Source organism: Passer montanus, unplaced genomic scaffold, assembly GCF_014805655.1.
Source record: "Passer montanus isolate IOZ18808 unplaced genomic scaffold, ASM1480565v1 scaffold35, whole genome shotgun sequence".
Classification (NCBI taxonomy): Eukaryota; Metazoa; Chordata; class Aves; order Passeriformes; family Passeridae; genus Passer; species Passer montanus.
The window spans coordinates 7,164,865-7,190,656 of NW_024368263.1; the positions used below are offsets into that span (position 1 = coordinate 7,164,865).

General features: G+C 45.6%; 1 protein-coding gene across 1 annotated transcript in view; it reads right to left on the minus strand.

Annotated features, from left to right (window-relative positions):
* The window catches only part of ABCA5 (ATP binding cassette subfamily A member 5), a 43,770-nt gene extending 32,592 nt beyond the window's left edge, over positions 1–11,178 (minus strand). The window contains exons 1-4 of the mRNA XM_039716208.1: positions 11,090–11,178; positions 7,723–7,864; positions 5,796–5,908; positions 880–1,084 (exon numbers count right to left, since the gene is read on the minus strand). Coding sequence (XP_039572142.1) covers positions 880–1,084; positions 5,796–5,900 — 310 coding nt within the window. The 5' untranslated portion in view covers positions 5,901–5,908; positions 7,723–7,864; positions 11,090–11,178. The remainder of the gene's footprint in view (positions 1–879; positions 1,085–5,795; positions 5,909–7,722; positions 7,865–11,089) is intronic.
* Positions 11,179–25,792: the final 14,614 nt, after the last annotated feature.

The following is a 25,792-nucleotide window of genomic DNA, read 5'->3' on the forward strand; positions in this document are numbered from 1 at the left end:
ATTATAATATAATATAATATAATATAATATAATATAATATAATATATAAAATTATAATATAAATATAAAATACAACTATAGAATATAGTAAAAATCTAAATACACTATAAATATAATACAAATCTAAAATTATAGTAAATATGTTGAATATTAAATATATAATAATATTAAATATTAAATATCTAATGCAGTATAATAGAATAGAGTATAATAGAATAAAATATAATATTATATAATATAGTATAGTATATAAAAGTATAATATAAATATAAAAGCTGTGAAAGATAAAGAATTTTTCCTATAACAGCACCACTGACCTCCCCATTAAAACACAAGTCACGGCATGAGATAGGGAGGGAAAAAATAAGATTTCAGGTGTGAGTACCATCCTCAAAGTTGTCAAAAGCCACTTTCTTCATGATTTCCCAGGCCAGGGCTCTGGGGGGCCCAAAATGAGCAAAAAACCCTCTAAAACCAGCAAAAAAAAAATCTTCAACAAATAAAAAACCCACCAAAATCAGCAAAAAGCCACCAAACCAGTAAAAAAAACCATAAAACAACCAAAAAAACCCCCTTAAAACAAACAAACAAAAAAATAAACAAAAAAACTAACACAAAAACCAGCAAAACTCAACCAAAAAACCCCATTACCAAGGAAAAAACCCTAAACCCATCCAAAAACCTGCATAAACCCAGAAAAATAAACCAAAACTAATAATAAAAACCCTTAAAAATCAACAAAAAACCACAACACCTTCACATTCCCTCCTCTGAAAAATTCAGATTTTTTCCTATTAACAGCACCACCGACCTCCCCATTAAAACACAAGTCACGGCATGAGATAGGGAGGGAAAAAATAAGATTTCAGGTGTGAGTACCATCCTCAAAGTTGTCAAAAGCCACTTTCTTCATGATCTCCCGGGCCAGGGCCGTGGGGGGGGTGTAGCCGATGACAAAATTCAGCAGCACCGAGGGGTCCAGGGGGCCCAGGTCCGTGTTGGGCACCTCGTCGTATCTCCTGTGAGGGTGCATCATGCTCATCAGGATCAGCCAGAAGAGGAAGAACAGGGGGAAAAGCACCTCCTGGGCAAAAAAAAAGAGGAATATTTTATAATTCAGTATCTCAAATGTTGAGAAAACATCAGTGGGTGCTCATCTGGGTCAGCCAGAGCAAGAGAAACCACAGGGAAAGCATCTCCTGGATGGAAAAAAATTAAATATTTCAAAATTCAGTACTTGAAAGGGTCAAAAAAATTCATTATATGCTCATTAGGATCAACAAGAAATAGAAAAACAGAAGGAAAAGCACCTCCTGCACCAAAATAATTGAATATTTAATAATGCAGTATTTCAAAGGGTCAAAAAAATTAATTATATACTCATTAGGATAAGCCAGAATGGGAGAAACACTGAGAAAAGCAGCCTCTGCACCATAAAAAAGGAATATTTCAAATATGAACTATTTCAAAATTCAGTGTTTCAAAGGTTCCCAAATATTCATTATATTCTCATCAGGACCTGCCAGAATGGAAAAAACAGAGGGAACATCACTTCCTGCACCAAAAATTGGAATATTTCAAAAAAATTCATCCTATTTCCTGTGAGGGTGCATCGTGCTCATCAGGATCAGCCAGAACAGGAGAAACCACAAGCTCTTGGACAAAAAAAATGGAACTATTTCAAAATTAAATATCTGAAAGGGTCAAAAAAGCTCTTTATGTACCCATGAGGATCAGCCAGAATGGAAAAACAGAGGGAAAAGCACCAAAAAATATGGAATATTAAAAAAACTTCATCCTATTTCCTGTGAGGGTGCATCGTGCTCACCAGGATCAGCCAGAAGAGGAAAAACAGGGGGAAAAGCACCTCCTGGGCAAAAAAAAAGGAATATTTTATAATTCAGTATCTCAAATGTTGAGAAAACATCAGTGGGTGCTCATCTGGGTCAGCCAGAACAAGAGAAACCACAGGGAAAGCACCTCCTGGATGGAAAAAAATTAAATATTTCAAAATTCAGTATCTGAAAGGGTCAAAAATCCTCATTATATACTCATCAGGATCAGCCAGAAATAGAAAAACAGAAGGAAAAGCACCTCCTGCACCAAAATAATTGAATATTTAATAATGCAGTATTTCAAAGGGTCAAAAAAATTAATTATATACTCATTAAGATAAGCCAGAGTAGGAGAAACACTGAGAAAAGCACCCTCTGCACCAAAAAAAAGGAATATTTCAAATACGAACTATTTCAAAATTCAGTGTTTCAAAGGTTCAAAAAACTCATTATGGACTCATCAGGATCAGCCAAAACAGGAAAAATAGGAGAAAAACACTTCCTGCACCAAAAAAAAGGGAATATTTTAAAAAACCTCATATTTCCTGTGAGGGTGCATCATGCTCATCAGGATCAGCCAGAAGAGGAAAAACAGGGGGAAAAGCACCTCCTGTACGAAAAAAAATGGAATATTTTAAAATTTGGTATTTCAAATACTGAAAAAAGGTCATTATGTACTCATCAGGATCAGCCAGAAAAGGAAAAACAGAGGGAAAAGCAGCTCCTGCATCGAAAAAAGGAATATTTCATAATTTCTGTATCTCAAATGGTCAAAAAAATTCATTATAGGCTCATTAGGATCAGCCAGAATGGGAAAAACAGTGGGAAAAGCACCTTGTGCCTAAAAAAATGGAATATTTCAAAATTCAGTGTTTCAAAGGTTCCCAAATATTCATTATATTCTCATCAGGACCTGCCAGAATGGAAAAAACAGAGGGAACATCACTTCCTGCACCAAAAATTGGAATATTTCAAAAAAATTCATCCTATTTCCTGTGAGGGTGCATCGTGCTCATCAGGATCAGCCAGAACAGGAGAAACCACAAGCTCTTGGACAAAAAAAATGGAACTATTTCAAAATTAAATATCTGAAAGGGTCAAAAAAGCTCTTTATGTACCCATGAGGATCAGCCAGAATGGAAAAACAGAGGGAAAAGCACCAAAAAATATGGAATATTAAAAAAACTTCATCCTATTTCCTGTGAGGGTGCATCGTGCTCACCAGGATCAGCCAGAAGAGGAAAAACAGGGGGAAAAGCACCTCCTGGGCAAAAAAAATTGGAATATTTTACAATTCCATATCAGAAAAGGTCAAAAAAATTCATTATAAACTCGTCAGGATCAGCCAGAACAAGAGAAACCACAGGGAAAGCATGTCCTGGATGGAAAAAATGAAATATTTTAAAATTCAGTATCTGAAAGGGTCAAAAAAACTCATCATGTACTCATCAGGATCAGCCAAAACAGGAAAAATAGTGGGAAAAGCAACTTCTGCACCAAAAAATGGAATATTTTAAAATTAAGTATCTCTAGGGTCAAAAAAAAATCTTTATATACTCATCAGGATGAGCCAGAACAGGAGAAACTTTGGGAAAACACCTTCTGCATTAAAGAAATATGGAATATATCAAAATTCAATGCTTCAAAAGTTCAAAAAACTCATTAAGGACTCATCTGGATCAGCAGAACAGGAAAAATAGTGGGAAAAGCAGCGTGTGCACCAAAAAAAATGGAATATTTCACAATCCAATGTCTGAAAGGGCCAAAAAAAAATCATTATATATTCATCAGGATCAGCAGAACAGGAAAAAATAGCGAGAAAAGCACCATGTGCACCAAAAAAATGGAATATTTCAAAAAACCTCATAATATTTCCAGCTCAAAACAAAAGCTGGGAGCCACTGAAGGAGCCCAGCCAAGCTCTGCAAGGTCTCCTCTTCCTCAAAATTCATCTGAAATCATCAAAGCCTCCACACCCAGAGAAAAGAGAAAGAAATCTTTCAAAAAAGAGACATAAATATTTTTTTTTAGATAGAAATAAATATTTTAGGGGAGGTCTGAGCTCACTTCTCAGCGTGGTCACAGCTGTGGAAGCTTTGAAAGGGCACCGAGCTGGAAATATACAAGTATATTTTAAATAGATATATTTAAATATATATATTATGTATATATATTTATATTTTTTAAAACACACATATTATATATACTATATATTTTATATATATAAATATATTATAATATATATTTTTTATATATTTGATATTATTAATATGTATAATATGTACTACAGCATATGTATAACATTAAAAACTATACTAATATAATTTACTAATGCATTAATTGATATAGTATTTAAACATAATTAGAATATTTTTGACTTGCTAATACATAGTATATACTAGTTGATATAATTTACTAAAATATTAATTAACATACTCTTTTAAATAGATATATTTATAAATATATAATATTATAATATTTCTATATAACAAATGCAATACAAATATTATACAATAATACAATATTATTACATTATATATTGTATATGTATATATTTATAAACATGTAGAATTATATATATTATATTTATAATATGTAACTGCATATTTATTAAATAAATAGTATCTATTAAATATTAAATTATTTATTTAATTGTATATTTAATTGAAATGTAATTGTATATTTCTTAAATAGATAATTGTATCTATTAGATGCAATATATTATTTATTAATAATATAATTATATAACATATACATATATATGAATATAGTATATGATTATAATATGCTATTATACACAATTACTATGCCATATAATATGCATAATTATAAATATATATATTTATATATATATAATTTAGTATTCAGGGGTTTTATCTAGATAAAGCCTTACACATTAGCAGATAATTGTATTTATTAGATACAATATATTACCTATTAATAATATAATTATATAATTATACATATATATTAATATAGTATATGATTATAATATGCTATTATACACAATTACTATGCCATATAATATGCATAATTATAAATATATATATTTATATATATATAATTTAGTATTCAGGGGTTTTATCTAGATAAAGCCTTACACATTAGAATATTTTTTTTATCAAAGGATGACAGAACTCCTTCTACAAAAGCATATTTCACCCCAAAATTCAGAGCAGACCATAAAGCCTCATGATGTTTACAATAAAACTGAGTTTTGCTGTGATTTGGGAGTTATTTAAACCCCAAGTTGTAAATATATTAAATATATATATAAATAAATAGATAATATTTAATATTCAGAGTTTTTATCTGAAGCCTTACACATTAGAATATTTTTTAAACAAAGCAACACAAAACTCCTTCTAAAAAGGAATATTTCACCCCAAAATTGAGAGCAGACCATAAAGCCTCATGGGCTTCATTGCTTTATTTATTTTTATTTTAAATAAATACTTTTTGCTGTTATTTGGGAGTTCTTGAAACCCCAAGTGGTGAATAGATAGTATATATATATTGATTAGTAGATATAATTTAATATTCAGAGTTTTTATCTGAAGCCTTACATATTAGAATATTTTTTAAACAAAGCATCACAAAACCCCTCTAAAAAGGAATACTTCACCCCAAAATTCAGAGCAGACCATAAAGCCTCATGAAGTTTAAAATAAAACCAAGTTTTGCTCTGATTTGGGAGTTATTTAAGTCTCAAGTGATGAATATATTATATATATATATTAATAAATAAATAATATTTAACATTCAGGGGTTTTATCTACAGTCTTACATATTAGAATATTTTCTAAACAAAGCATCACAAAACTCCTTCTAAAAAGGAATATTTCACCCCAAAATTGAGAGCAGACCATAAAGCCTCATGGGCTTTATTTCTTTCTTTATTTTTATTTTAAAAATTAAATTTTTTGCTGTGGTTTGGGATTGTTTAGCCCAGGCCCCCACCTGGACGCTGCTCTTCTTGGTCCTGCACTTGATGAGACAGTTCTTGAAGAGCAGAGCTCGGGTCTGCCTCCACACCCCTGCTTCTCTCGGGGCACCCGGGGCCATTTTCAGGGCTGCTTGAAGAAGAAAAAAATACAAATTTTTTATTAAATGACAAAATAATTTCCCAAGCTGAGGCCGGGCAGTTGCAGCGTTCAGCGCGTTTTGGTTTGGGATTGTCACAGAAAGGTTTCACTTCCAGTTCTTCATGTTTTAGTGCTTTCTGGTCCATGTCACAGAGAAACTGGGAATGGGAGAGACTGGGAGAAACTGGGAATGGGAGAGACTGGGAATGGGAGAAACTGGGAATTGGGAATGGGAGAAACTGGGAATGAGGAATGGGAGAAACTGGGAATGAGAGAAACTGGGAACTGAGAATGGGAGAGACTGGGAAAGAGAGAAACTGGAAATGAGAGAAACTAGGAATGAGAGGAATCGGGAATGGGAGAAACTGGGAGTTGGGAATGGGAGAGATTGGGAATGAGAGAGATGAGGGACGAGAGAGATTGAAAACTGGGAATGAGAAACTGGGAAAGAGAGAATTTGGGAATGGGAAAAATTGGGAATGGGAAAAACTGGGAATGAGAGGAATTGGGAATGAGAGACTGGCAACTGCGAATAAGAGAAATGGGAATGAGAGAAACTGGGAATGAGAGAAACTGGGAACTAGAGAAACTGGAACGGGAGAGACTGGGAACGGGAGAGACTGGGAATTGGGAATGGGAGAAACTGGGAATGAGAGATGAGGGATGAGAGAGACTGACAATTGGGAATGAGAGAAACTAGGAATGAGAGGAATTGGGAATGAGAGAAACTGGGAATTGAGAATGGGAGAGATTGGGAATGAGAGAGATGAGGGATGAGAGAGATTGACAACTGGGAATGAGAGAAACTGGGAAAGAGAGAATTTGGGAATGGGAAAAATTGGGAATGGGAAAAACTGGGAATGAGAGAAACTGGGAATTGAGAATGGGAGAGATTGGGAATGAGAGAGATGAGGGACGAGAGAGATAGAAAACTGGGAATGAGAAACTGGGAAAGAGAGAATTGGGGAATGGGAAAAATTGGGAATGGGAAAAACTGGGAATGAGAGGAATTGGGAATGAGAGAAACTGGGCATTGAGAATGGGCGAGATTGGGAATGAGAGAGATGAGGGACGAGAGAGATTGAAAACTGGGAATGAGAAACTGGGAAAGAGAGAATTTGGGAATGGGAAAAATTGGGAATGGGAAAAACTGGGAATGAGAGAAACTGGGAATTGGGAATGAGAGACTGGCAACTATGAATAAGAGAAATGGGAATGAGAGAAACTGGGAATGAGAGAAACTGGGAACTAGAGAAACTGGAACGGGAGAGACTGGGAACGGGAGAGACTGGGAATTGGGAATGGGAGAAACTGGGAATTGGGAATGAGAGAAATTGGGAATGAGAGAAACTGGGAATGACAGCAATTAGGAATCCACCTGGGAATTTGGGCTGAAGATGCCTCAGGATGCCTTGGAGCCACCCTCCACCCCAGGGACCAGCAGGACCAGCTCTAGCCCAGCTCACTAGCCCTGACTTCAGCCAGGCTTTTTTCCATCTTTCCCCCGTGGATCCCAATCCCAACCACTTTAGTGGAGCACAATTCCGGGCTGCTGGCAGGAGCAGAGGCAGGGACAGCAGGGACAGCAGCCAGCTGCCCCGGGGCGAGCTGTGCAATTGGGTGTGAGTAACCCCCTTCCCTGCTGGAGCACAGCCAGCACCACTCACTCCTCCTTCAGCCTCTTTAACCTCTTCACCACCCCAGCCAGCAGTGCTGCACGTGGCCTTGGGACAGGAAAAAGAAATGAAATTAATAAATGGAATGAAATGGGAAATGTTCTTCCAGGCGATGCCTGCACGTACCTGGGGAGGGATGGAGGGATGGGGGGCTGCAAGGGTTCCTCTCTCCTGGGTTTTGCCACCCTTTTTGCTGCCTGGGGTTGGCAGTCAGGGCTCAATCTCCATCTCCCTCTGCTTCCTCACCTGGGAACGTTGGACATTTCACCTGGGAGGGTGAACAAGAACAGGAGCTGCTCAGAGGGGACAGGTGCCACACACCTCACCTCCAGCAACAGCAGTGAAAAACTGCTGGGTTTTGGCTTCTCTTCTGCCTCTGGCAAGGTCAGGATTGAGGCTCTCGAATGGTATTTTGTGTTCAGACTCAGATGTTTATTATTTCTTATCTATATTACAGTCTTGCAAGGGGTGAGTTCTGCAGTATTTCACTAACAAGACACAAAATGGCTGTAACTATCTATCTCTACAAGGCCTTTTAAAGATAAACTGTCCAATTAAGAAATTACACCTAAATTATTTTCACTTTTAACCCAACAACCAACCACCCATGCCCTGCAATGTGGATTTTTATCCAATTACACAGAACCACCCAAACCCATGGAGAAGAAGGAGAAGAAGGAGCAGCCTCTGCCCCAAAACCTCCATCTTGCTCTATATTTATTACTGTATTCTAAACCCTTAAACTATAAGTTTTCCACCCTGTGATATCACACACTTCTACCCAAACTCCACACCCACAATCCCAGTTCCTTCATTCCATTTTGGAAGCTTCTCCAGGGCCTCAGGTCAGTGCAGTGTTCTCCTGGGGGTCAGTGCCTGGCAGCACAGAAAGTCTCCAATTCTCAGCAGCCAGGACTCCAAAAAGAAACTGAGTAATCAGTTCAATCCTTCAGCCAAAACAGAGTGGAGAATGTGGAATTTATCCATATTCCAGCTTTCCAGCTCCCAGCACTCCTTCCAGAAGCAGGCTGATGTTGCTGGTGCCTGTGCAGAGCCCGGGGCTCTGAGTTATCTGTCAGACACCACATGGCTCAAACTTCCTTCCCTGGCTGGATTTTAACGGGGAAATCTTTTTTTGGAGCACAGACAGCACCTCAGGAACGGGACACAGGAAGTTCTTCAGATGTCAACACCACTATAAATACACAAATATTTTATACACAGAGCCTGTCTGAGCATGGGAGGGGTGAGAAGAGGGAAAAAGGGGCTAAAAAGAACCAAATTCCCACTCCCAGGCTGGCTCTGGGGTCCTCCATGGAGCAGTGACCCCACAAGGGATGTAGGATACAATCACTACAAGAGAATTTCTGGGAAGGAATCCCACCTCCAGCCTGGAGTGCTGCCCTCCCACTGAGACTACTTCAAAAATTAAAAATGTAAAAATACTTTGCTTAAAAAAAAAATAAAAATCCAACTACAAAATGCTTCAACCGCGAGCTAGGATAGTAACCAAGCCCTGCAGGAAAAATGAGCACAACTCCTCTGGATATTTTCAGGCAAAAAACCTTTCCTAGTGACAGCAGAGTGTTTGAAAAATAATCAAAAGCAGCGGTTCTTGCTTACAGGTCATGAAAATCATTGTGCTTCTCCCTGTGCTCACAGCATGCCCTGCAAGTGCCACTGTTTGCACATTCCAAGAGCACTCCCAGGAATAAAACTCCATCAAGGTCTCTCCTCAACAAAGGGGTCTAACCCAGCGACCCCTTCCCTCAGCCACAATATTTTAATTAAATTATAATTATTTTATTAATTATAATATTATTATTAATGAATACTGTTTTAATCAAACCCCCAAAGTGGCAAAGATTATTTAACAAGATTCAGTCATCAGTGCCAGATACTGTTTTTCTCTAATTATTTTCTATCCACTTCTAAAACCCAAAATACTCCCACATCTCCACTGGAACTCTGCCATGCTTTCATTTACGTCAGCCAGGTTGGAGGAAGGGTCATTTGAAGAATTTTAATTAATTTTTCATATTACACCTGCCACCTCCACGTAGGCTACAGAACGATGAAGGACACTGAAGAAACATCACTTGAAGGGTGAAAAATTATATTTGGGGGAGAAAAAAAAACCAACCAAAACCCTCTTTGAAACTCCAGATGAAAGAAAGGAAGACAGAGGCCGAGCAGAAAAAGCTGCCAAGGCATTTTAATTGATTAATAGCAGACAAAATGAAGATAATGTCAGCCTGTGAGACCCTGCTCAGTTCAGGCACTGCCTTGTGATTTGTGCTGCGGTGGGAAGCGGCTGACACAGGAACGCTTGTGGGCATCTCAGTCAAAGCCATCTCAAGGGAATGGCTGGGTTTGGGCTTTAATTCCCCATCAGAGATGCCAGAGATGCTTCTCAAATAATGCTCAGCTGATCCTCGGGAAGCCTCCCCTCCCTTCCCCAGGCACCAACCTGACAGCGGGCTTTAAAGGTCACATGGTGACTTAGCGCTGCACAGCACGTTTGCCTTGTCTCTCAAGCAAAAAAAAACCCCAAACCCAAAAAAAACAAACAAGAGGGGTGTCAGCCACAGCTAAATGAGCTGTGGCTCGAGGCAAAACCAACTCATCAGTGAACAACCCCATGGAAAGGCAAGAAAATGGGATTATTGATCTTGCTGCTACAAGCCGGCAGCCGAGGTGGTCCCCAAGCAAAACTCTGCTGTGCTCTTTACATTACTGAAATTGTGACTGTAACAACATGGAATAACACAAATGCTTTATGTGGCAAATAAAAAAATGGGGTGAATTTTCTCCCTTTCCTGAATTTTCTCCCTTACCAGCCCCTAAGGGGAACCCCTGCCCTGCTCAGGGCTGCAAATCCCTTCCTTCCAGACTCATCCCTGTTTCCCTGCGGGAACAAGGAATGACACGGAGCACAGCCGGGTCGGGCTGTCCCCGCACGGCTCCCGCAACATCCTCCTGCATCCCTGAGCATCCTCTGAGCATCCCCAGCAACCCTGAGCATCCTCTGCATCCCTGAGCATCCTCTGAGCGTCCCCCTGCATCCCTGAGCATCACCGAGAGTCCCGCAGCATCCCTGAGCATCCCCAGCATTCCTGAGCATCCCCGAGCATCCTCCTGCATCCCTGAGTATCTCCAGCATCCCTTAACATCCCTGAGCATCCTCTGATCATCCCCTGCATCCCTGACCATCCTCCAGCATCCCTGAGCATCCTCTGAGCATCTCCAGCACCCCGCGCATCCTCCCGCATCCCTGAGCATCCTCCTGCATCCCTGAGCATTCCTGAGCATCTCCAGCACCCCTGAGCATCCCCCTGCATCCCTGAGCATCTCCTGAGCATCCCCAGCATCCTCCCGCATCCCCACCGCGCCCCAGCCGCGGGTACCCCGCGTGTCTCACAGGGAGGACACTCGTGCTTTCCACATCTCCCTTTTCCCCCGCCCTAGAGCCCTGGAAATGCGGTTTTCTCACCGTTCTGCGCGCAGCCCCGCCGGCTCGGCTGCCCCAGCCATCGGCACCCGCGAGTAATGACGCGCACCAGGTGCAGCCCAACTCCTCCTCTTCCTCCCCGCTCCTTCCCCTTCCCGTCCCACCCGAGCCGGAGGGGCCGGGCCCGGCTGCTGCCACCGCCCCCCGGCCCGGGACCGCCCCTCGGCAGCGGAGCCGGAGAGCCCCGAACCCCCCGAACCCCGCCAGTACCCGCCGGAACCCCCTGAACCCCGCCGGTACCGCCAGTACCCCCCGGTACCTCCCGGTACCCCTTGAAGTCCGCCAGTACCCCCGGTACCCGCCGAACCCTGCCGGTACCCCCCGGTACCCTACGGTATTCCCCAGTATCCCCGGTACCCCACTGTACCTCCCAGTACCCGCCGGTCCCCCTCGGTCCCCCTCGGTACACCCGGTATCCCCGGTACCCCCACGCGCCCACCCCGGTCCGCTCCGGTCCGCAGTGCCTGCCCCTCCCTGCTGCTGACCTTCCTCCCCTCCCGGGACACCCCCGATCCAGGGATCCCCTTTCCTTCCCTCCCGAGGGCTCGGGACCCCTTCCCTCGCAGGGACACTCCTCCCTCAGGGCCCCATCCTGCAGGTAACCCCTCCTCCAAGGGATCTCCTGTTCCAAGGATTCTCTTCTCCTCATGGGGACCCCATTTTTTGTGTGACCACCTTTCCTGAGGATCCCCCTCTCCCGGGGATTCCATTCTCTGAGAGATCCCCCTCCCAGGGACCCCCATCCTGCAGGTAACTCCTCTTCCAAGGGATCCCCTCTTCCAAGGATTCTCTCCTCATGGGGACCCCATTTTTTGTGTGACCACCTTTCCTGAGGATCCCCCTCTCCCGGGGATTCCATTCTCTGAGAGATCCCCCTCCCAGGGACCCCCATCCTGCAGGTAACTCCTCTTCCAAGGGATCCCCTCTTCCAAGGATTCTCTCCTCATGGGGACCCCATTCTCCAGGTGATCGCCTCTCCTGAGGACCCCTACCCTGGGTACCCCATCCCTTGGGTGACCCCTTCCAAGGATTCTCTCCTCCTGGGGATCACATTTTCTGTATGACCACCTCTCTTGAAGACTCCCTTCTCCTGGGGATTCCATTCTCTGAGAGATCCCCCTCCCAGGGACCCCCATCCTCCAGGTAACCCCCTCCTCCGAGTGACCTCCCTCCAAGGATTCTCTCCTCCTGAGGACCACACCTTCTGGAAGAACCCCCCTTCCAGGGACACCCCCTCCTTTCTGCAGCCCCCAGGGACACCCTCCTTCCCTCTCCCAGCACAACCTTGGTGGGGAGCAGAGGAAAGGGGCTGGAAATATGTGCTGGGAGGTTTCAGGTTGGGCAGGAGCTGCCTCGCTCCATCCACTGCTCCCAGCTCCTGCCTGCATCCACAAGGTCAGCAGGATTTCATTCCATTCCCCAGAATGTAATTAAAGCATTGAAAATGCTGCCCTGAATACCAACACTGAATTCCTGCCATCTACAGAGGGGTGCTGGTTCCTGTGATGCTTCCCATGGCGTTTTCCCCCTCTGGAATCCCTGTCACCCTCTGGATGGGTCTGAGTCCCTTTTGCTGCCTTTGGGATGTGATCAACCCCACGGAGCTGTTTGCTCATCACCCTGTTCCCATCGCTGGGAGCACAGTCTGAGCACAACCCCACATGCTCTGATGTTCTGAGTGCCTCCTGTGAGCTGCTGGGAGAGGCTGAGCTGAGCAGGAATCCTGAATCCTGCTCATCCATGCTCAGGAAAACACCCAGCAGCTCCTGCTCCAGCACAGATTCACTGCTCAGATCCCTGCAGGGCTTGGGAATTCCTTGTTGGGGTTGGTTTGTGCACGAGGATCAGCACAGCAGTGACAAGCTCTGTAAGCACAGCATGCACTCCACATTTTTATCTTGGAAAACGGAGATCAGGACACTGTGTCCTCTTCTGGAAAGAAGAAAAGGATCTCACGGCACAGGATTAAGTGAAAAGCGCTGTTTGCACGAGGAGGTCTCAGCCATGCAGAAACATTTGCATCCCCTCCTTCACCCCAGCAATGGTTGGGAATACCCAGGACTGAAGCCCCAGCCTGGTCCCAGGGCCCTCGTTAGGCCCAAGCCCCACAGTGATGCCTCAGGTTCAGCTTTTCTGTTTTTCAGATTCTGTGCTGCTTTAGTGTGTAACTCTGAGTTTCATATTAAATGTTAGCAAGTTCTCTTCACAGAGCAGGGAGACAAAACAATTTATTCTCTAGCTGGGCACCAAGGACAAATGATCCAAATCTCAGCCCAAGAGCACAAACCCCGTGGGCTGGAGAGAGAAAAACAAGCAGGATGGGACTGGATGGGCTGCAGCTGGAACTGGACACTGAACTGCAATGTGCACATGGAGCAGAGCTGATCCCAGGGAGAGACCCCGGCAGCGCTCGTGCATTTTGGGACCATTTGGGTTCATCTTGGGTGCAGCCCTGGCTGGGCTCTTGTGCTGCCCCAGGTGGATCCATGGAGGAGATCCTTTGAATCAATCCCTGCTTTATTCTGTAGCTCTGTCCAGCCTCTGTTTTAGGTCAGCCTTCCCAAGGTACAAATCCCATAGAAATTTTTTTCCCTTAGTTTCCACCTTAACCAAGTGTATTAGCTCAAAGGACTCTAATTAAATAATTGCCAACAGAATACTGAGTAAATACAATGACATAACTACAACTTCAATAAACCACCCCTCCCCCCCCCCAAAAAAAAAAACTTTTTATCTTCATCCCCCAAGCATTAAACACAATAAAAGCCTGTCTGGGGCTGAATTCTTCTGGTCACTTTGTTGTGGTCTCTGTTTATACTTCAAAAGTTTAACTGCTCATATTCATTTCTACTTCTTGTGGAAGTTGGAACGAGAGGGTCTCTAGGGTTCCCTCCTGATGTTGGTTTGGCTTTTGCCTTTTTTTTTTTCTATATTCTCTGTATTTTTCACACATATATTTGTAGCTCTGTAGCCTATTGTATTAGTGGCTTGTTTTCAGTACTTTTCCATGGCCTTTCCTGAGGCAGAAAGAGAAAATAAATTCCAAAGCTCCAGGGGACACAAGGCCCCAGTGTTGTCTTGGATCTTGGGAACCAAGGCTGAGAACAACTCTTGGAGATCCAGCAGATCTGGAGGGGCTCCAGGGCAGGGGCCTGACCTGGGGGGAATTACATCACCACTTGTCCTCCTCATTGGTGCTTTTTAACCATCATGCTAATTTCCTAAAACCTAGAAATGTGTACTCATCCCTGCAGGGGTGGGCTTTGTGGACAGCTTTCCATGATTGCTCCTGAAGGCTGTCATTAAAGATCTGCTCTTTTGTTACCTTCTTACTAAAATTATTAATTAAGTTTCATTTCCAGGTTGCAGAAAGGCAACATCAAAACCACTCTATGAATCTGTGATTTGATGCTCTGCTTGTAAAGTTTGTAACTCCTGGGAGTTCAGGGTGTTTTAGCCCAACAGCTCTTCCTGAAGAGGTTCACAGCAACAAAATGTGATGGGTCTGCACAAAACACAGGAGATGGGTGCTCCAAAACACCTGGCTGTGTCATTTGGGAGGAAAACATCCCCTAAAATGTTCCTGGCAGGGGGGTGAGACGCCCCTGGCACTGGGTGCTAGTGCAGCCAGGGAAACACCAAACAGAAGCAGCACCTGAGACTCCAACCCAGCCTGCAGCACAGGGAGAGAACCTCCAGAGAGCCAGTAAACCTCAAGCACTGCGCTGCTTTTCATCTTCAAAGCACCTTCAAACCAGCACCTAATTAATTTTTACAGCAGCCCTGTGTGCTCAGGTGCCTCAAACATCGTCTCTGTTTGTGGATACAAAGAGCCAAAGGTGGTGGAATTTGTTCCAGACCAAAGGGACTCTGTGCTGAGGTGCGGGTGGGTGTTGTATTTGCACCACAAACCTGTCCAGGTTACTCTTTCAAGCAAAAGGATTTAAAGACAAAGAGGAGCAATTAATCTCTTTAAGTGGAACAGGGATCTAAACAACTCCACAAGGCAGTGGCACCAAATGATGGCAACGTCCAGTGGCTCCAGGTGCAAGAAGGCTGAGGGAGATGGGGTTGGACGCTGGAGCAGAGGAAAATGTTTCCAGTTCTCATCACTCTGGGCTGATGGACTCTGTGCATCACACAGGAGTTCCAGGGTCACAGCAGCACAGGTAGAACTGGGCTTCCCCTCTCTCTTTAAAGGATCTCCTTTCGGGGGTATTTCATTGAAATTGAAAGTTGTGCCCAGGTGCTCACTTCAGGAGCTCAGCAAACAGGACATCAGGGAAGCACAGTTCAGTGCACTGCAGAGGGAATGCATTAATTCATCCAGAAAGGAAACGACTGGCTGAATTTCCTTTCTTTCCTTTCCTTCCTTCCTTTCCTTCCTTTCCTTCCTTTCCTTTCTTTCTGTGACTCAGCCTTTTGAAAGTACAGAGGAAAAAGAAAAAAACTAAAGGCATTAAAATCACAAAGGACCATTCCCAAAATCCTTGGAGCACCCCTGCTCATGCTGTGGACAACCTGCTGTGCTGGATGTGGAGCAGAGCAGGAGGGAGGTGTCTCCAGCAGGGCAGGCTCTGCTTCTTGAAGGTAAATCTGGGAGGTTTTGTGCTGTGCAAGAGGGCGGAACAAGTTCAGTATGGAGGCAACAAATAAATGGCCAGAAATGGAACATTACCCTGGGATTTCAGGCTGGTGGATGTGGCCCTTCCATCCCCTCTGTCTGAGAAGAGCACGCCTGCTCCAACTGCCCTTCCCAGCCCTTTCAGAAGCCAAGGAACGCTGGAATGGTTTTGTGCAGTGGTGCAGAAGCTGCAGGTAAACTGCAGCTGCTCTTTCACAGCTTCTTTTTTTATCAAAGCTTTTGCAGAGCCCTTTGGGAGCCAGAGGCCCATCACAGAAATTGCTCGGATTCAAATGCAGAGAAACCCAAATTTTCCTTTAGACTTATGAACAAACTCAAGCCCTCTTCTTGCCTGTATCTTGTGACTGTTCAGTTCTCTTCTTCTTGTGCACACAGCTGGCTCAGGCACTGGCTGAGGAGATCTTCTCCACATTTACTGCAAGTGATGTGTTTGCATCAATAAACCTGTGGGTAAGCACAAGGACGATGCATTTGCATCCTCTACAGCCCAGATTCCCTGCCAGGGAACCCCTTCAGCAGGAATTCAGAGCACCTCATTTAGAGGCCTCCCTCTTTCTGGGAGCTGGAAAGAGGCTGAAATAAACTGTGCAAAACCCAAATTCCTCCAGTGTTTGCTTCTCCAAGGCTGCAGCTGCACCAAACTGCAAAGAGTCCTTGGCCACTGTCAAAGCCACCAGCTCCTGGACACCAAAAACATCCTGATATTCAGACTCAGAGCATGATTAACAAGTACAATTTATCCCTGGATTTAAAGGAAAGGGCTTAAAACCCAGCTGAGAGTTGTAGCATTTTGCATCTCTAGAAGTGATTATGCAAAATTCAGTTCTTTAGGAGTCAGGTTTGCTCACACCATGCAGGACATGGGTTTTACTCCACGCCCTCACCCCCCTTCTGGAACAACATCCAGGCTGGCTCAGAATAAAATTTCATAAAAGAAATTTCAGTCTTGGCCTAAGACTTGGCACAAGGAGTCCCAGCCCAGAATAGATTTTTACGGGAAGTTAAAAACCTCTGGGAAAAGAAAAAAAAACAAACAAAAAACAACCAACAAAACAAGCTTTAAAGTGAAGCATCAAGAGTCTCAATAAGAGCCATGGCAGCAGTTCAGTGCACAATATATACACTGTGTGCAATGCATATAGAATGCCATAATTACACCCAGATGGGTACAAACATAGATTCACTCTGGCCATGAGTAATACCTCATGATTGCAGAAAAAAGAAGCCAAATGCCTATTTTAAATCAGCAGAGTTTGAGGGGGGAAAATGCGACCTTTCCCTGATGGGGATGTGACAGAAAATGAGTATTTTTTGTCAGCACTGCTGTTGTGTGTGGCACCATCCCCTGGTCCTGCAGCCACTTGTCCACCTCCAGCTGTGTTCCCTTCCCAGTGGTTTTCCTGGTTGGATTATTAAATATGATTTCCTGCTTTAAAAAAGCACTGCATCAGACTCCAGATATCCACGTCAGTTAAAGAAAAAGAGGTTTCCTGGTGCCATCCCAATAAAAAGATCCCTTCAGACAGAGGTGCCACCTGTCCTTGTTTAGCAGCTGAGCTGCTCAGCCTCATTCCACCATGTTTTAGAACATTTTTGCAGTGAGGGAAATTATGCCTTCAGTTTTAGCTTTCGTATTTTTCAGATTCTGTGCTGCTTTAATGTGTAACTCTGAGCTTTATATTAAGTGTTAGCAAGTTCTCCTCACAGGTAGGCAGACAAAACATTTCCAGCTTCACCAAGGACAACTGGTACAAACTCCAGGCCCAAGAGCGTAAAGAATGTGAATTGAAGAGAGAAAAACAAGCAGGATGGGACTGGATGGGCTGCAGCTGGAACTGGACACTGAACTGCAATGTGCACATGGAGCAGAGCTGATCCCAGGGAGAGACCCCGGCAGCGCTCGTGCATTTTGGGACCATTTGGGTTCATCTTGGGTGCAGCCCTGGCTGGGTTCTTGTGGTGCCCCAGGTGGATCCATGGAGGAGATCCTTTGAATAAATCCCTGCTTTATTCTGGAACTGTGTCCAGCCTCTGTTCCAGCTCAGCCTTCCCAAGGCATCAGTTCCTCCTCTTTCCTCTCCCTGGCTGCTGCTGAGGCCTCTCCTTCTGTCCCTCAATATCCAGGCTTCTCCTTGCCTTGCACACTCCACACTGGGAATTTGGAGGCTGGCTGGGACCCCAGCATTGCATCCACACTCAAAAATCATTCTGCATCCCTGGGGATCCAGACCAAAGAACAGTTTATGACTGAACCCTTGACTGAGTTGTTGAATGAATTTGCAGCTCATTTTGCTGAAAAAGAAGGGTGGCATGAAGGAGTTGGGGACAAACAGTGAGAAACTGAGTCCAAAGGGCAGAGCAGGGCCTTGAGGTGACACCTTCCCCCCAAATCCCAAATCCCAAAACCCAAATGCTGACATCTTCTAGGAGTGAGGGGTGCAGAGGACTCGGGAGAGGGCTGAGGCCACATCTCCTCACAGCCACCACCCACACAGTGTCACCCACCAGTGTCACCCACCAGTGACCCACACAGTGTCACCCACCAGTGACCCATGCAGTGTCACCCAGCAGGGACACCCAGCAGGGACACCCAGCAGTGCCACCCACCATTGACCCACACAGTGCCACCCAGCAGTGTCACCCAGCAGTGCCACAGCTCCAGCTCCCTGGGCTCCTGCCTCACCTCTCCTGCCTGGGAGGGAGGGAAATCCCTCCCCAAATGGGGCAGGATGGCTGGTGTTCCTGAGAGGGATTTAAAGATGTCCTGACTCCAGGGGGCCTTGATGGGGTCGTTTAAACCCCCCTGGAGCTGCACTGGCCTGGTGCCAGGGCTGGGCTGTGGGTGACCGGGCAGAGTTTGGATTTCCTTTATTGCTCCTGACTTTGGGATGGAGTCGCTGGGCATTCAAACAATGCCTGGTGAGTGACCTGCAAATGTTAAAGCCACGGGGGCTGATGGATGTGACCCCAAAAGGTGGAGCACCCAGCTGTCCCTGCAGGGCTGAGCAGGCTCAGGGCAGTGCACAGAGAGCCTGGAGCTCGGGATGTGACCCTGGGAATGCACAGACACAAAAGGGCTGGGGCTGAGGGCTGCTCTAAGTGCTCCCAGCTGCCCCAAGGATGCATTTGGGTCCATTACTGCAGCAAAGCAAACCCAAAATGTGTTACACACAGAGAGGGCACAAAGGAGCAAATGCAGACACTAAAAATCCCAGCAGTATTTGCAGCATTAAAAGCCACGGCAGCAGCCAAGGGAAAAGCACCACACTCAGCTCTGTCCCTCGGTGACAACCCCAAAGTGAGACAGAGGGACAGGACCTCTGACTTTCTGCAGCACACAGAAAAAGGTGACCACAAAAAGAGATGTGACTGGTAACATTTCAGGCTTTTTCTAAGAAACAAAACCATCCTCAAGCACAGGAGTGCAAGGCTCAGAGGGAAGGACAAGCAGTTTAAGATGGGCCATGTAAAAACAGTTTTTCCCTCAGCCCCAGATCAATGATTTGAAGTGTGAGGCTGCCTTAGTTCACCTGTGCATTCACTGCATATTTTTGTAAAAATTTAAAATTTCTACCTGGTTTTCCAGCTTTGTCCCTCTTCTTTAGGTTAACACACACAAATATCACCCTCACCCCTCCTGGAAGAGCATGCTTGACTCATCATTATTGTCCAGCCAGATTTATGGCTCTAAAACCTTCTTATTACTAAGCTGAAAGTCATTTTTATTTACTGGCCTCTGCCTCTTTTATGAGCTGCTTGTACTTCTTGGATCATTTTATCCTCTCAATTCCCATCTCTTCAGCTAAGGAGAGATTTTACCAACATCCCACCCTGTGTGTGCTGGGGCAGCACAGTTTGTTTAACTCCTGAGAATTCCAAGTTCTCCTGGGTTTTCATCCGTCAGCTCAGGAAAAAACTGGGAGTTAAGGACTGCAAGAGGAGGAGGAGGAGACCGAGGAAATTCAGACAAAAGGTAAGATGGGGCTGAACAGCAGGGGCTGTTTGGCTTTAAATTCCTGCAGGCTGCAGCTCCCGGGGAACAAAGGAATGCAGGATATCAGCGGCAGCACAGACCCCGAGGAGCAGATGGTGCTGCTGCCATCAGGACAGCTCATTGTTTCTCACCTCCTCTCTCCCCCAGCCACATTCTCCTCCCCAGCATCGGCACCCTCTGTTTGCTTTGGTTTTGCTTCCAGCTCCTTCCCCAGACATCCCTTGGGAGGGTCCCTTTTCCCAGCTGGGAGAACTTCCTGCAGTTTATTCCTGTTCTGCAGCAGAGAGCCTGCCTTGTCTGCTGCCCCGTGGTAGCCAGGGCCTTTAGGGGCATTATTCCAATTATTTTGAATTCCCAGCTTGTTCCTGTACCTTAGGAACATTAGGGAATGGTTGCATTCCCTTGTCCAGCTGTTCTGTGGGGACTGACCCCTACCTGAGCTCAAAAATAATGAGAAATTTCATGAGATTCTGTCCAGAGGATGGGATCACACTTGAAAATGTCATTGTCTCATTGCCTCTCACAGGACAGAGCAAGCCCAACCTCTCTACACTTGTTCCAAATCATCCTCCCTTCCCCACAGCCCCCCTTCCCATGAAGGATGGGATGGCTGGAAGCAGAATAATCTAATAAAAACATAAACCAGAACCAAAGAAACTGAAATAGCCACTGGATCCTTCAGCACAGGAACTGCTGGAGCCTGTCCCTCCTCTTGCTCCATAAAGTTGGATCACCAAACTGCTCTGCTTGATTTCTTAATTTACAAAGTCCATTGTTTTGGGAAAAAAAATGGGTCTTCTGTCTGTCCCTGCACAGGGCTGTCATCCAGAATACACAACAGCTTCAAACAAAACCTATGGCCCCTTCCCACCTCATGACATGCTGGGAAAATCCTGATTTAAGCCCCAAAACCTGGTCTGGTGTTCAAGGATGCACCAGGAGGCACCACAGGTGTTCTGGACACAGTTCTGCTCCTGTTTCCCACCACCTGTAACAGCTGAAAATCCCCTGTGAACAGCATCTGAATTTTCCAAATAATTCCTTGTGAAAGGAGATGGAGCAGGGGAAAGCACCCCTCTCCCCAGAGAGATGGGACAGGGAAACAACCTCTGGCAAAGCGCCTGCAAGAGGGAAGCAGGAGAATGTGGGGATGCTGGAGCTCAGTGCTGCTTGTGGCCAGAGCTCTGGGGTTAATTTCTGGCCCAGGAGTGAGTGTTCACACAAACACTGACACTGAAGCCTCCAATTGTGTTTCCCTGGACAAACCCAGCACATGACTCTGCTTGCCTCCCGAGCTCCCTGACCAAAGCAAGGCTGGGAACAACCTCGTGTCCAAAACAAATAACATTTCAGGGCAAACCTTCTGTTTGCAGACACAGAGAGGAGATTTTTCAGCAGTGAAACAACAGAAATTGTTTGTCCAATTTCTCAGCAGCAAATGTGTTCCTTAGCAATGAAAGAGTGAGTTGGGAGGGGGAATAAATAAATCAGAACTCGTAGAAAATCCAAACTACAGTAGGCAGGGAGTCCTAAGGAAGAAAGTTACAGCCAGACCTTTTCCTTTTCCTTTTCCTTTTCCTTTTCCTTTTCCTTTTCCTTTTCCTTTTCCTTTTCCTTTTCCTTTTCCTTTTCCTTTTCTTTTCCCTTTTCCTTTTCCTTCCCTAGCAGAGATGGGGACCTGAGCCCAGGTAAATCCCACCTGGACAAGGTAGATCTGGTCACATTGTGTGCAGAATTTAGATTTTAATAAGAAAGGCTCTGTAAAGAAGAAGCTGGAAGGTGAAAGGCTGGGCCCCATGCTGGAGCAAACAGGAACAAAAAAGAGAATAAAGTGGTTTGGTACCACCTGATTTGGATCTAAGGAAGAATTGTTTTTACAGTGAGGATGGACAGAGAGAGCAGCTGTGGCTTTTGGGGCTGTGACCATTTCTCACACTGGGATAGTGGAAGGTGAATGTGGCAGGAGTGGGACAAGGTGATCTTTGAAGCTCCCCCCCAGCCCAAACCACTCTGTTCACAGCTCTGAGCCCAGTCCTGCTCCTATCGTGTCACCTCTGATGTCCCCTCTCGGCTCCAGGGCAGGGCAGGGCACTCAGGGCTGGGCAAGCTGCACATGGGGACAATCCCCAGTTTGGGGTGACCCTGCTGTGCCTCCCCCTGCCCTGCCCGCTCCTGCTGCAGCCTGCCAGCACCGGCCCAGCCTCCCACGCCCTCCAGCCCTGCACACACCAACCACTCACGGCATGGACAAGCCTCTGCACGTCCCAGCTCAGCCTAAACCCTGAAAATCGGGAGGAAATTCCCCAGAGCGCGGTGCAAGGGTGCCCCAATCCTAGGGAACAGTGGGAGCCCAGATCCTGCACACCTTCGGGGAGGGGAGCAGGGAAAGCATCAGAAAGGCAGTAAAAAGTGACAGTGGAGTGACACAGAGTGTGCTGTGTGACAGGGACATCCCTCAGCACGTGGTGGCACCTGGCAGCCAGCAAGGGACAGGCCCAGCACTCCAGGAAATGATGGGGAAGAGGGATTCCATCCTCTAGAGAAAAGAATGCCGTGAAACTGTGAGGGTGTGGGAGTGGATTTGTAGAGAATTCCCAAAACTAACGGAAGACTCACACAGTGTGCATCGCTATGCAAACCTTGAAATAAGAAATGGTGACTGAAAAATGCCATGGAACAGGACAGACATTGCTGAGGGTGAAATGGAACTAGAAACAAGTTTCAAAGGATGGTCTTACAAAACAGGCTGGATACTTTAGAGAAATAGAACTAGAAAAGATGATTTGTATTAAGATGTACAGAGAGTAATTTTAGATTATTTGCTTTAAAGCATTTGCAGTATGGTGTGGCTAAAGCTGATAGGCCAAGAAAAGCTTATAGTGTATTGTAATTAAGGAATAATTGGTTTCTGATTGTGATGGTGTGAATTATAACACCTGTATTGTCTCACCCTTCACATGAGACTGAAAATGAAATAAAAGTTTTGAAAACACCCCTCAGTTACCCCACCTCTGGGCCAGAAAAGGGCAAAATCCAACATGAGGGAAGGGTGAGGGTGGACACAAGGCAAAGGTTCTCCCAGAGCATGGTCAGGTATGGGAGCAGGGAAATGGTCACAGCCCCAAACCTCCCAGAGCTCAGGAAGTATTTGGATACTCCCAGGGATGCACTGGCATTTTGGGGTGTCCTGTGCAGTGCCAGGAGATGGATTCCATGACCCTGGTGAGTCTCTTCCACCTCAGGCTACTCCAAGATTCTGTGAGAAATGCTACTCACTTCCAGAAAATGTAAAAGGTTCATTAAAACCTTATAAAAAATACAACAGAAGACTGAATAGAGAAAATACGACAGGGCCAGGAATAGAGGATTTTCCCCACCATGTGCTCACAAACACAATGGAGGTTTCACCTTTTAACCCTTTGGCCCCTCCCAAAGTTCTGTCCATCAGCCCCTCCATCACTGTCCAGGGGTGGAGATCACCTCCTTAAATCCTGATTGGAGGCCAGGTGTTGCCATAGTAACGAGCCAAGCCTCCCAAATGTCCCAAACCCAGGCCATCCCATAATACCAACACAAGGGAGGTAAAACATAACTATGAATGTATAAAACTTAACATGTATACTTGATATTTGCCTTTTAATTGTGAGAGTCAGCCATGGCATTACTCATCCATCACAACTCCATGAAAACTGTGGGGTTTAGATATGGCCCAGTGGTTGATTTTCCAACAGTCATCTGAAATCTTCATGGAAACCCAAAGGAGCATCCCTGAGCTGGCCCCTGCATGCAGGTTTCACCAACAGAACTTCCTTAGAAACATTAAAAGCCAATTAAAATCCAAGTAAAAGCTGCAGCCTTGCACAGCACCACTTCATGGGACAGGGTCTGAGGGTCCCAGCACAATCCTGCTCCCAGCGCTGCCCTTGCCATGTGGGAGTGAAGGGTTTGGCAGCATTCCCATGGCAAACCAAAATTTTGGGGATTTATTAATTGGCTGTGAGGATTTGCTCGAGCTGAGTGTTTGGCAGGAAGGACCACAGGCAGCAGAGCATTTCCCTCAGACCTGAACCCCTCTGAACAGCAGGAATGACACACAGAGCCCTAACTGAGCCCTGCAGCTCCTCCAGACTTTGGCCCTTGCAGCTGAAAACGGCTGAAAAAAAAAGTGAATGCAAGTTCAGTGCCTGGGGCTGGCTGGGAAAAGGAGGCACGGCACCAAAACCAGCTCTAATGCACGTCTGCCAGCCCAAGAAGGAGTGGCAGCACTGCTTTCACTCCCGTCTGTGCCCTCCATGCAACCTTTTCACTGGGTTTTACACCTTTGTCATTAATATTCTGCCAGGATGTAAAATATCCTCAGACCTAATTCAATTGTTTTGAAGTCCACATTTTTTAGCACTCAGTTATTTTATTACATTTTATTTGTTTTCTACTGGTGTTCCTATAAGGAAATATATAAATAATGGTAAACACTGCTTTGGGAAGGTCTAATTTTACTTTTCCTTCGGGGCTTTTTCCTGAAGGGGGGTTCCTATGTGGGAAAGGGTGTACCCTTCTACCACTCCCCTGAGTTTCCCATGTGGGCAGTGTCCCCTTCTCAGGGAAATGTCACTGGATCAGGTCTGTTGGGTCTTCCCATGAGACATTTCCATGACCACCTCAGACCACCTCGTGTGACTCGGTGTCCTGGATTGCAAGGCAATATGTGTTCTATTTGCTGTCTGTCAGAGCTGGGGCAGTTCTCTGCTGTTCATGGGGCTGGTTCCTTTGTCTCTTCACACCCAACCCTCCCTCCAGCAGATCTCTGCTGTTCATTAATTATTAATTATGGGGTGAGCTCACTCCATCTGATCTGCCTGCATGGGGAGAAATTGAAAAACAAGGATGCAGAACTTGCTGATGGCAGGAATGCAGGCAGGGGTGCAGGGATGGCTGCAGTGATAAATGCAGTGATAGATGCAGGGATGCAGGCAGGGGCACAGGGGTGCAGGGATGGCTGCAGTAATGGATGCAACTTGAAGCATTTAGAAGTTTGAAGCGGTTTGAAACAGCCTGAAGGAATTTGAAGCAACTTGCAGTAGTTTGAAGTGATTTGAAGCAATCTGAAATGGTCTGAAGCGGTTTGAAGGGATTTGAAGAGATTTTAAGCAGTTTGAAACGGTTTGAAGTGGCCTAAAGCAATTTTAAATGATTTGAAGAGTTTTGAAGTTATTTGAAGCCATTTGAGGTGATTTTAGAGCAGTTTGAGGTGATTTGAAGCAGTTTTAAGCGGTTTGAAGTGACTTGAAGCGGTTTTAAGCGGTTTCATGTGGCTTGAAGCGGTTTCAAGCAGTTTTAAGCGGTTTGAAGCGTTTTGAAGCGGTTTCAAGCAGTTTTAAGCGGTTTGAAGCGTTTTGAAGCGGTTTCAAGCAGTTTTAAGCGGTTTGAAGCGTTTTGAAGCGGTTTCAAGCAGTTTTAAGCAGTCTGAAGCGATTTGAAGCGGTTTGAAGCGTTTTGAAGCGCTTTCGAGCAGTTTTAAGCAGTCTGAAGCGATTTGAAGCGGTTTGAAGCGGTTTCAAGCAGTTTTAAGCAGTCTGAAGCGATTTGAAGCGGTTTGAAGCGATTTTTAAGCGATTTGAAGCGGGCGGACCGGGCCGCGCTCTCCGCGCCCCCTGCCGGCGCCTCAGCGGGCCGTGTGAGGCCGCGGGACTACAGCTCCCATGCGGCGCCGCGGCGGCGCCGCGCGCGCGCAGTGCGGTTCCCCCCCCCGTGCGCGCCGGAGGCCGATTCGCTTGTGCAACTTGCGGGTGCACGCGCAACCGGGCACGCAGCCGCGCGTGCAAGCGCGCGTGCACGGGCGCGGGTGCACGCTGCATGCGCATGCACGGGTGCGGGGTGCCCGCGCGTTTGCACGCCCGCCTTGCCTGGGGGGGTCGCCGCTCCCGCTGCCGCCCCCGGTGCAGCTCCCGGTGCAGCTCCCGGTTGAGCTCCGGTGCAGCTCCCGGTGCAGCCCCGGTGCAGCTCCCGGTGCAGCCCCGGTGCCGCTCCCGCCGCGCTTCCTGCTCGC